The 11,396-nt window shown below is 61.0% G+C and overlaps 3 protein-coding genes across 3 annotated transcripts; 1 reads left to right on the forward strand and 2 right to left on the reverse strand.

The window, feature by feature from the left end:
• Window positions 1–175: 175 nt before the first annotated feature.
• Window positions 176–6,939, reverse strand: SDRG_04724 (hypothetical protein; the record flags this gene model as incomplete). The annotated part of the gene is made up of 3 exons (XM_008610406.1): window positions 176–383; window positions 412–1,296; window positions 1,565–6,939. The coding sequence occupies 3 exons, from the start codon at window positions 6,937–6,939 to the stop codon at window positions 176–178; spliced, it is 6,468 nt and encodes a 2,155-aa protein (XP_008608628.1).
• A 621-nt stretch (window positions 6,940–7,560) lies between these two features.
• SDRG_04725 (hypothetical protein) lies at window positions 7,561–8,550 on the forward strand (the record flags this gene model as incomplete). Its single annotated transcript, XM_008610407.1, has 2 exons — window positions 7,561–8,076; window positions 8,287–8,550. 2 exons carry the CDS (start codon window positions 7,561–7,563, stop codon window positions 8,548–8,550), a joined length of 780 nt encoding a protein of 259 aa, XP_008608629.1.
• A 150-nt stretch (window positions 8,551–8,700) lies between these two features.
• SDRG_04726 (hypothetical protein) lies at window positions 8,701–11,357 on the reverse strand (the record flags this gene model as incomplete). Its single annotated transcript, XM_008610408.1, has 11 exons — window positions 8,701–9,565; window positions 9,603–9,682; window positions 9,729–9,873; window positions 9,919–10,098; window positions 10,140–10,235; window positions 10,281–10,396; window positions 10,448–10,610; window positions 10,657–10,763; window positions 10,808–10,979; window positions 11,023–11,191; window positions 11,237–11,357. Coding segments are annotated over 11 exons (2,099 nt in total), but the record flags the coding sequence as incomplete, so codon positions are not given.
• Between the last annotated feature and the right edge of the window lie 39 nt (window positions 11,358–11,396).

Genomic DNA, 11,396 nt, shown 5'->3' on the forward strand with positions numbered 1-11,396 from the left:
GATATGACGTGGCAGCATGGTACGCATCTTTCATACCATGCGACGCACACAAAATTGCGACGCGTATGTCTTTTTTGCTTTAATGTACCGCTCAATCTTGGCATTTGTATCGACACATATATTATCATTTAAAATGCGTCGACGCAAATGCAGACCATATCCCGCGAGCTCGCACTCAGCACGCGTGCTTCTTGGGCACGCGACGCACGCAGTCCGAGTTGAGATTGCGCAAGAGCATCGTTGCAAAGCGGTGGGCGTTGGCTGCCGAGATGTCGGCGGCATACGTGATCCGAGCGCCGTGCGCGTCATCGACGGTCGTCCAGCCGTCGACGGTCGTGTTGATGGGGACATTGGCGACAACCGAGAGCTTTTCTGTTTCGAAGCTTACGAGCGTCGGGTCCACGAGGACACCGGCAGCGAGCGGGTCCCAAAAAGTGGAACGCGTCAAGGAACGTTGGGCCAAAGCAGATGGACTCGGTGACGTTGACGATCATCGACACGAACTGCGCGTCAGCAACGGACGACGACGCGAGCGCCTCCAGCGTCGCCCGCTCGATCGGGTACTTGTCCGTGACGTCGAGGCCCACGAGCTTGATGACGCTGGCGGCCGACGACGCAAACACGTCGCGCGCGGCGTGCGGATCCAAGTAGATGTTGAACTCGGCGACCTTGTTCTCGGCGACGGTGTAGAGGTTGCCTGGCGCGTGGACGGCGCCGCCCATGACAACAAGGTTGGAGATCTTGGCAAACGCTGTCGGGTCCTTCAGGCGCAGGTGGTTGAGCGTCGTGAGTGTCCCGGTCGAGAGGACTTGCGTCGCGCCGGCGTTGATGTGCTTCTGAAGCACCTTCCAGCCGTCGTCGAGAAGCGGGCGGGTGTCGAGATACAAGTTTCGGGGCGGAAATAAGAGCTGGTCGCGCAGGTGCAAGATCGAGTCAACGTCGTTGCGGCCGCACACGTCGGCTTCGGGCACCGAGTCCTGATACAATGTGCCATTAGTTGGTTCGTTGACCATGTTGTAGCGGGCGCCGACGCCGACCTCGACACGGTCCGTGAGACCAGCAAACGCGATCACGCGCAGGAGGCTCTCAATGCCTTCGTCGAGGTGCGACCAGCCGTTGCCGTCGACAACAACAGCCGTAACGTTGACCGTCGGCTCCTTGAAGAGGTACATGAGCGCCATGAAGTCGTCCGTGTTGGCATCGACCACCGCTATCGTCGGCGTCGCGCCGGGTTGCGTGCACGTGTTGGTGGTTTCGACCTCGTCCGTGAAGAGCGTCGTTGGCGGATCGAACGTACTGGCGAGGACCGTCGCTGCGGCCACAACGACAGATGCAAGATGGCAAAGGATGTGCTGCAAGGCAAGAGGCAAAGTGCGCTCCCGAAGCTTTGCTCTGCGCGAACGTCCCCGTCTCAACTCATAGATTATGCGGAGCTGATAGCAGCGCACTGATAGCTCTGTTACACGTTGCGCACATGCACTACGGGGCGGGACACAGCGAGCGATTCGCCTTTCATTATAGTCTTTCGTTATTGACAGGGTTCTCGCCGGGTTCTAAAAGCTACATTGGTAGGAGCTGCATCGCCAGAGGCATCGTGTACGGCGCTGCCCGCGCCAGCGGCGCCGCTTCCGGAATGTCGCTCTCTGTCGGCAGCGGAATCGCAAACACGCGCCAAAATTTAACGTCGACCGCGTAGACGGTCGCGCCACGGCGGTACGTCAAGATGCCGTTGACGACGGCCGACGCCATGTCGAGGTAGTAGACATCATTGTAGAGCCACGTGTCGTGGCTAAAGAGGTACTTGGCGCCTGCGCTCAAAAACAGCGAGTCGACAGTGCACTTGGGCGGCGCGCGCCGAAGCCACCACCGCGTGCTCGCGTACAAGCCGATTTTGCACCCAAAGACGACACTGAGCAGCGTATACAGGCGCTGCTTTTGCCCGATCGCGATCGACGCCGTCGTACACACGAGCTGCATATCGATCTGCGCCACGCGGCAAGTCGGCGCGACGGTCGTGATCGGCGCCACCGGCGCCACACCCGAGAGGAGGCTCGTGACAGCCCAGACGCCCCACGTGTTGAGCATTGCGTAGTACGGCGTGTACGCTTGCGTGTAGACCAGCGCAATGTCGTTGACGACTTCGACAAGCCACGTGACCTCGGACGCGGCGAGCACGATCGTGTACCAGGGCGCTGGCGTCGGCGTGAGAAAGGAGACGCCGTGGCGCCCCGAGAGCCGCAACGTGCTCGTGGAGAGAAGCGCGAGGGCCGTGAGACTGCGCACAAAGACGAGTGGGCGGCCAACCCAGACGAGCGCGCCGACGCGGTTGAGCTTCATGATGTTCTTGCCTTCGACGTGGCCCCGGCAGACGCAGATGTAGACGACGACGACGACCGTGAGCACCATCATCGCACACGTGATGTAGACGTTGCAGTTGCGCGCGTAGGTCGCAAACGTCGTCGGCACCTCGTACGACTGGACGTCCTGCCGACTCGGGTACATAAACTCGGAGAGCAGCGTGAGAGAGCCTTCGTCGCCGGCGAAGTTCACCACCGTGTGGTCCCCGACTGCCCAGTGGTAGAGAAAGCCCCACGCAAAATAGGTGAAATCAGTCTCGTCCAAGAGACCGGCGGTCGCCACTTCCAACGGCGCGGACGCGTTCCATCGTCCGTACTGCATCACGCGGACGTCCAGCGCCGTCACGGTCGTCGCGGCCAGCGTCTTGGCGTCGGTCACAGTCAGCGTCATTGGCACATACGTGGCAAGAAAGGCTGTCGCTGACGCAATCGCGTCGACGCACGTATTGACGTTGGTGAAGTCGAGGTCGCACGTGGCACTCGCGTTGAAGTCTGGCGACATGGAGGCCATGGCGACAGCAAAGAGCACGGGATCGGTGTTGAGGAGCAGCGGTGTTGCATAAGACGTTGCGTAGCAGCCGTAGTCGAACGCAAAGAGCGTGTTCATGCCCGAGAATCTAGTGGGACTCGCAGCGCTCGGCGGCAGCGCGTCGCAGAGCGGGGACCCGCCAAACGTCACGAACGAGCTGCGGGCCCACACAGGCGGGGCCGCCATTGCATTGTACTGGATGTCCAAGCCCGTGTACGCAGCCGCAGCACTTGCATCTGTCCGGAGTGCCGTTCGGACGCTCGTTTCAACCGCGGCGACTGCTGTCATGAGCGCCTGAGGCACGGGAATGTAGTGCATGTCGATGGAGCCAAAGGGGCCGAGCGTCGAGCGCACCGCGGCAAACCCAGGACCTAGCGGTGACGGCAGCGAGCCGTTGCGGAGAAGCACCGACTCGAACGACGCGTTGGCAAATGCATAGTCGGCGCTGTTGACGATGAGACTCGAGCCAAAGACACCGGGCGGGTGGTCCGTGGCGTTGGCAGTGACCCAGCGCAGGTCGTTCCCAAAGCCCCAGTACATTTTGAAGGACGTTTGGCTCGCGAACCGGTACGAGCCATTGAGCGCCGTGAGCGTAAACGGGTAGGAGAACCCGTAAGCGTTCTCGATCGTGTACGAGTTGAGGACGCCGACGGTCTTGTAGTTTTGCCACTGCATCTTGAACGCAGTGACGCCGTGCGCAAGCCAGTACGCGGCTTCGTCGAGGACGGGCAGCGCGATGGGCGACATGGTCGTCTGGAGCCATTTCTGCCCCGACGCCGACGCCCGCAGCGCCCGCGATATCCCAATTTCAAAAGCGTCACCATAGGCTGCCGTCCACGCGTCGCCATCGACGTTGCGCAGCACCGTCTCAAGAAAGACGGCGCCGTTGCTGACCATCGACGCGCAGCGCGTCGCCCGCGTGGACGTGTGCGCCAGCGACCACGTGCGATTCAGGTCCACAAAGCAGTAGGACGTTGCGATCCACGCTGCGTCACTGGCCGACGATCCGCGGAGACCTTTGATCGTCTGGACCAAGCTCGTCGCGTACTGAAGTTCGTAGCGCGCGCCGACGTTGCCCGGGATCGTCAGCGTGTACGTGGGCGCGCTGAAGAGCCCGGGAAGGCTCTGCAAGGTCAAGTCCAGAGGCGATGATACGTTGTTGAGAAGCAGCGCATGGTTGAGATATGTCGCAATGTACGCGTGGATGCCTGTGCTATTGAACGTGGCCCATGCCAAGTCGTTGGCGAGCGTCACCTGCGACACCTCGAGGTACGTGATGGAGCTGAACGTCGATACGCCCAAGAAGAGAACGCTTGTGGTTTGGAGTAGTCGACGGGACCACCGGTGATACCATGTCACAGGAACGTACGCGTCCGAGAGCGGTGGGATCTGCCCCGTCGAGAGCCGACGCAGACTCATAATGGCCTCGAGAAGTTGATGGGAGTTGCGCTTGAGTCGCTCACTGCCGACAACCGAGTCGTCCGAGACAACCCATAGATTCAGGTCGAACGTGAAGCGCCACCGCCCGAGGCGCACTGGAATGAGTCCGCACATGGCACACGTCACGCGGTCGACCGGCGTCGACTTTGAAAACCGTTGCCACGAGATGAAGCTCGTCGCGACGCCCGAGACGACGACCGGGCAGTTGTCGGGGACGCTCTGGCAATGCCGGCAAAGGATCGTGGCGGTGGCAACACCGATGCCGACGCTACCGAGCGCGATCAAACCAAGCGCTTCGGCACGGCTCGTGCAGCCAATACTGATACTCATGCTTTCGCAGTGAAGGTTCATGGCCATGTTGATGGCGGCACACTGCTTGCTCATGGTGGCCTCGAGCAGAACGGGGTCGGCAGCTTCCAGAATCACATAACTGAGCCAGACGGCGAGTGCGCTATACGGTGCGTACACGGCAGTGACACTGGGCACCACAAGCACGAGGAGTTCGGTGATGGCGTACGTTACCCACGTCGCCTCGCTCGCAAGCACGGCGATTTCGACCGGCGACCGCGTATTGAGCTGCAGCCGCGTCCACGCAGCGCCGAGGCGCACGAGCTCGACGTTGGCCGTGCTCAGTAAGAGGAGCGCAGTCGTGCCTCGAAGGAAGACGAGGGACCGACCGACCCATGTCGAGCCAACAACGCGGCTGAAGGCAAAGAGGTTGACGCCGAGGCCGGCGCAGTTGTCGCGGAGACCGAGCCAGAGACAGAGACACGCAACGAAGCAGAGCACAAACGTGGTGTAGACTGTGATGTAATAGACGATCTCGGTGGCATTCTTGATGTAGTGACTACCGCCGCTCGTCGCGTACGGCGTGCTGGCGTAGGCACTCGAGATCAAAACCAGGTCGCCGACATCGCCCTGCAGCGCAACGACTTCGCGAGTGCCCATGAGCCACTCGAGAAGCATCGCAGCACCGAAGAACGCAAAGGGCGTCGCGTCGACAAGCGGCTGGGACAAGAGCGTCCACTGCGACTGCGTGGCGGCGTCCGTCGCAAACTGCGTCATGCGAACATCGAGCTTGGCGAGATCGTTCAGCACCGAAGTCCCTTGGATCAAGCGCAGCTCGGATCCAGCAATGATGCGATCGGCCGTCGCCAGGTATTGGAGACACGTTGGCGACGACGGCAAGGTGTCGAGGGCGCAGATGTCCCCAGGCGTCGGTGAAAGAAGGAGTAAGCGGCTCAGAAGCACTGTCATCGGCAGCAACGACAGTCGGAAGGGTGTGACACCCGTGCATGCATCGTCGTAGTCGAGGAGCGACTGCACGAACACCGTCGGTGCTTTCGAGAGACAAAGCGGATTCCCACCAGCAAACAAGTAGTTGCCAGTCGCCCACGACGCCGGCGCAGGAGCAATGACCAACGGTAGCAGTGTCACGATCGGTTTCGAGAAAGCATCCGTGCCGAGGACACTCCGAAACAGCACTTCCGATACCGACGCGTAGAACCGCTGGAAGGAGTCGGGCACGGGGACATAGTAGGCATCAATGCCGTTGAAAGGACCGACGGCCGCTCGCACCAGCGCCGACTGATTGACAAAGACACCGGCGACTGTCTGCATCCCGAGGAGCGACTCGAAGCTCCTGCTGTCGCCAAGGAAGTTGGGCTCGCTCCGCACGAGACTAGCATTGTAGAGCCGGGCAAAGTAGAGGTCGTTGGCGGGATATCCACAAAACATAATGGACGTCCATGGTCCAATATTCGAAGGCACGTTCTTGATGTCAACCGAGAGCGCCACCCCGAGCGCGTTTGTCAGTGTGATCGTCTCCGAAATCGACGGATCGCGGTCGTTGGTCCACTGCATCTGGAACGACGTGATGTTGCGACTGTACCAGTGCGCGAGCTCATCGGCCACCGATGTTTCGTTGCGCGCACTCGACGTCTTGCGCAACCACTGACGACCGTACGCCGACGCCTCCAGCGCCGTTTCGACACCGACGCTAAACCAGCCCCCGGGGCCGCCGTAGACAGCGAGGTACTCGTCAAAGTTGGTGTTGCGCAGGGTCGCCTCCATGTACACGGCACCATTAGCAGCGTACCGGGACGCGCACCGCCGTTGCCGCGCGGCCGTGTGTGCAAGCTCCAGTCGTCGTTCAAAGTCGACGTAGCAGAGCTGTGTCGAGAGCCACACCAGCTTTTGTGCTTTCGTGGCGCGCAGGTTGGGGATGGCATAGTCCGGCGACGTGAGCTCAATGTAGAGCAGTCGGCGGGCGTACGTCGGTGCGATGAGCGAGAGCGACGTCGGCGCTGTGTACAGCTTGCGCATGGCCATCCGCGGTGCGAGCAAGTCGACGGCGCCTGAAAACTGCCGTGTCGTGAGCTCGTTGTTGACCAAGTCCACAAGGAGCGCTTCGTAGCCGCTAATGTTGTAGCCGGACCACCACAAGTCGTTGGAGAAGCTTGGACGCAGCAGCAGAAGGTAGTAGATGCCCGTTACGACGGCAACGACGACGTACGCGACACCGGCAAACGTCAGCCACGTGACGTGCTGCGGTGGCGGGCGGCTCCGGACTCGGTGCGCGGACGGTGCGACGCGTGGGTGGAGTAGACGCATCAAGGCTTTCTGGCGCGAAACCAACTGCACACGTAACCGGCGACGACGATGTAACTGCAATGACCCACTCAGTATGCGAGACCCTTAGTCGACGTCCGTCCGCCTCTACAAGCGATATCTACCCACGCTGTTGTGCTGCTGCGCCGAGCTGCCTTCCACGCTCCGCGAGGTGGTATATTTGATCAAGAAACCGGTAATTTGCCTCATCTATTTACGCAAAAACAGTAAGTTGACGCAGAACACACCTCGGTATACACCGTTTTAAAAATCACGTGTGAAAAACGTGAAAAATATGATAATCAAATGTCCCAGGATTGCGAGCGTGCCACTGGTCGGTTCATGTGACGTCGAGCAGGCCCGGACGACGCGGCAGGTGACCGCTTGGCCATCGACGGAGATAACGACGACCTCAGACAGGGTGGGTCATGGCTTGGCGCCAGGCGTGACGCCAGCCCAAGCGACGCCAACCTAGAGGCGGCGCAACATTGCTCGCGTGACGATGTAGCAGCAGCAGACGCCGCATCATCCGACGCAGTGCGCTGCGGACCATCAACGACGCACCTCGCGAGCTCTGCTCCGGCGCAAGACTCAGAAGCGTCGTCTCCATGTGGCGCGCAGACGATGCTCGAGCTGCTCGTGGGCCCATCGCGTGATCCAGCAGACAGTGGGACGGAAGTCGACTCGGCCATGTCGAAAGACAGCGACGCCGAGAGCTGCGATACTCCAACGTACGAGGCGGCTCGCGACGCGCCCGAAGGCTTTGGTGACTATATCGTCGAGATCATGCAGACGCCAGAGACGCCGCTGCGCGCTGGCGTCAAGGGCCCGTGCCCGCCCAGTGACAGCAATTCCGCGCTCAAGGTGGCTCGCCGAGTTATCCGGGTCATCTGCACTTCGTTTGAGACCAAGCTCGAGGCGTTTCGAACCTACACGACGCTCCACGGCCATTGCTGCATTCCCGTCAAGTTTTTGACTCCAATCAGTGACGACCCTGGCGTGGGCGACTGGTCGTCGTATCTACAAGGCCTCAAGCTTGGCAGGATGCCATTCCAGCTTCGGCAGGTGCCGCCGAAGCAGCTGCAGCGTATCGCGGCGCTGACCAAAATCGGGTTTCCATGGAGTCTCCGCCCCGGACAGGTGTGTCTAGAATTATGAAGGCTCAAAGCGCCATGTACTGGCTCGCGTTGAATATCTAGCTGATTTATGTTGGAATAAAACAGCAATTGTTGGCCAATCAATGACGCCAAGTGGCCGCGCCTCTGTTGGGGGCTGGCGTTGGGCTCGCTATGGGCAAGAGCCACCACCGAGGCGTCCGTACCACCACCAGATCCAAACCCGGCCTTGAAGCTGCAAGTTCTCGGCGTCTACTACTCGATCACGGGCCACTTGCACGTCTCGCCCAGCTTTGTTGTACCAGCCAATGCGGCCACGTGGCCGCGTCACTTGTGGGGGCTTTCTATTCGACTACCTCCCGGCACCGAGACGCCGTTCGGTCGCTACCGCAGATCTGACGACGTCGACGTCGACTGGGTTACATGCTTTCAGGCGCTCGAGATGTTCCAGTTGCGAGAGGGCCACTGCTGCGTCCCGAAGGAGTACACGGTGCCGTGAGCCGATCGCATGTGGCCTCGATCGCTCTGGGCGTACCCTCTCGGCTCCGTCTTGCACAGTATCCGTGCTGGTCGTGCCCACCTGCCTCGGCCACATCAACAACGCCTTCTCGACCTCGGTTGGATCCTTTAAGACCTAACCCCGATAGAATCTAGTTGTCTCTCACTATTTTATTAACTCGGCGCACCCAACCCCGCGCTTTCAATGTCGAGTGCGATCAGAGCCTACTATCATTGTATCAACTATAAGCTCAGCTCTCATCGGCTTAGTGCAAAGTCGATGTCGGTGACGTGGCATCGTCAAACGTGTGCAGGGCTTGAACGTGGTGGACGAGCGCAACGGCATCGAACGACTTGAAGTGGCAGTGCGGGCATGCGGTCCGCTGCGTCTCGAGTATCTCGCGACTCTCGGCGACGGTCGGCGCGTGGGCGCTTTCAACGTGCGCGAGCAGCAGCACCGGGTCTTTCGTAGAGAAGCGGCAGTACGGGCACACGTGGCGGGAAAACATGTTGCGGACCGTCGTCTGCAGCGCTTCGTACTCGCCCGTCTCGTTTCTCTGGCGCCGAGACAGCACGATGCAGGCAAAGGACGCTAGTAGCAAGAGAAGGACGCCACCGACAACGCCGACGATGATGACCCACGAGCCAACGCCCGAGGCCCTCTCGTCGCTTGACGGCTTTGGCAGCGGCGGCGCCGACCCGAGCGTCGCCGCGCCGAGGGGAGACGTCGACACGATCGAGTAGTCTTGGGCTGACACTTGGAGGGCGCCCGTGACGCGCACGGTGACGACGAGCGGGCCGGACGCACTCGCACTGCGGGTGGCGAGGCCTGCCAGCGTCTCGTAAGAGGCGTCGATCATTTCAATGTTGTTGACACTGTCCCGGCGCTGGCCGTTGGTCGAGAGCGGGAACACCACCTTGTTCGTCCCTGGGAGCAGCACCGAGAGGTCGAGGTCGTTGGTCAGAAGCGACGTGCCGAGGGGCGCCGACGTCTGCGGCGGATCCGTCCATACAATCTGCAAGGGTGAGTACATGGCGTCGCAGGCATGGTACCGTAACGCGGAGGTGGCCGCCGGGCGAGACGCTGACGCTGTAGTCGTGCACGTAGCCTTGCGAGAGCGACGGGACCATGCCTACGCGTGTTACATAGAAACTACGGACTTGAGGACACCTAAGTACCCGTGTGGTTAGGGTAAAAGTACACGGTCGGCGACGTCGCCGTTGGCCAAAGGGTGGCGACGTTAGGACGACCGTAGCCTTGGCGCGGGTCAGGGTACTGCTTGAAGAGGTACATGCCCTTCTTGATCCCGTCGCACGTCGATGTCTGGACATGAATGTCAACGACCCGTGGTCGTACAGAGGACGCTACCGCAGACAAATCGGGCAGCCGTCGGACGAGCGGCGTTGCGCTGTGCAGCAGCAGCGCCTTGAGCAAGCTCGACGGGATCGACGTCATGGCGAACGCCGGCGACGGGCTGCCGTTGACCCAGTATCCGTCGCGAAGCCAGCTGTAGAGAAGCGTCGCCATGCCCGACACGATCGGTGTCGCCTACAACGTTCTGTCGCAGGCTGCGAACGACGGAAGGGTACCTGCGAGGTGCCTTCGAGCCGGCACGTCGACGCGGTGCTCGTCGCATTCTCGCTCGGGAAGGACTTGGCCGACACGAGAAAGCGACCTGGTGCCACCTAAATAACAGTGTAACACCAGGAAGTATACACCAAAGTAGCTACGAGGTCGGGCTTGATACGGCCGTCGCGCGTCGGGCCCATCGACGAGTAATAGGTCAACGCGTCTTGGTTCAGAATGTCTTGGCAGTCGGCCGGCTGCGTGTCGCTCGCCGCAGTTGCTAATGTCTTGTAAGTTGAACAGCATTACTTTGGTTGGGGCGACCGTGTACCTAGCGTCGTGACGTCGGCCAGGGACGCGCCGACCGTGAGGCTGTTTTTGGCGCCAGCCGGACTCACGATGGACGTAGCGCCGTTGCCACCGGCGTTGCCGGCCGCCGTGACGAGCAAAATATCCGGGTGGTCGTACAGGTACTTGTCAATGGCCCGGGTCCGCTATCATAACACTTGCTAGGATACGACGAGCGTAAACGCAGCGTACGTCGTCGTAGTCGTCGGTGGTCGTGATAAAGGCGCTGCCGGTCGACGCCGTGCCCCAGGAATAGGAAATGACTTTGGCGCCGGCCTTGGTTTGGTTGAGAAAGAGAGCTACGGCCACGATCATATTCTACAAGCAAGTAGGGTGGCAGTACCTTCGGGCGTCGTAGGCACTCGGAGCACAACGGCGGAGGGGCACGGCAGCGTCGTGCAGTCGGTGGCAATGTCCAGAAAGGCGATGCGGGCGTCCGGCGCAACGCCCAGCGGGTACGTCGCTTCTGCGTTGCCAGCGAGGATGCCGCTCACGTGCGTTCCGTGGCCGCATGCCTAGATCACGCTCTCAATGCACCGACGAGGCTAGATCATGTACGTGGTCGGGCTCATTCGACTGGTCCTTCTCGTCCGCAAACGTCTCGTAGTGCACGACCTTGCGCGCCTTGAGGTCGAAGCGGTTGTAGACGCTCGACGCCTGGGCGAACTGGTCGTGCGCCATGTACAGGCCCGAGTCGGTGACGCCGACGACCGAGCCGTTGCCCGTCCTAGGATGCGCATGAGCGAGGGTTCGCCGGCCGAAGATGACGCACACGCCATGGCGGTGGAAGGTGCTGATGCCCATGAGGTCAAAGATGTGCGTCAGCGGCGACGCAGCGGCGGCGGCCGCCATCGGCGCCGCGAGCGCAGCCACGAGCGCGAGCCGGTGCATCGTCCCGTGTCACGCGAGCGTCTCGCAGCGCCGTACATCGT

The sequence above is a fragment of the Saprolegnia diclina genome (genome assembly GCF_000281045.1).
Source record: "Saprolegnia diclina VS20 unplaced genomic scaffold supercont1.12, whole genome shotgun sequence".
Lineage (NCBI taxonomy): Eukaryota > Oomycota > Saprolegniomycetes > Saprolegniales > Saprolegniaceae > Saprolegnia > Saprolegnia diclina.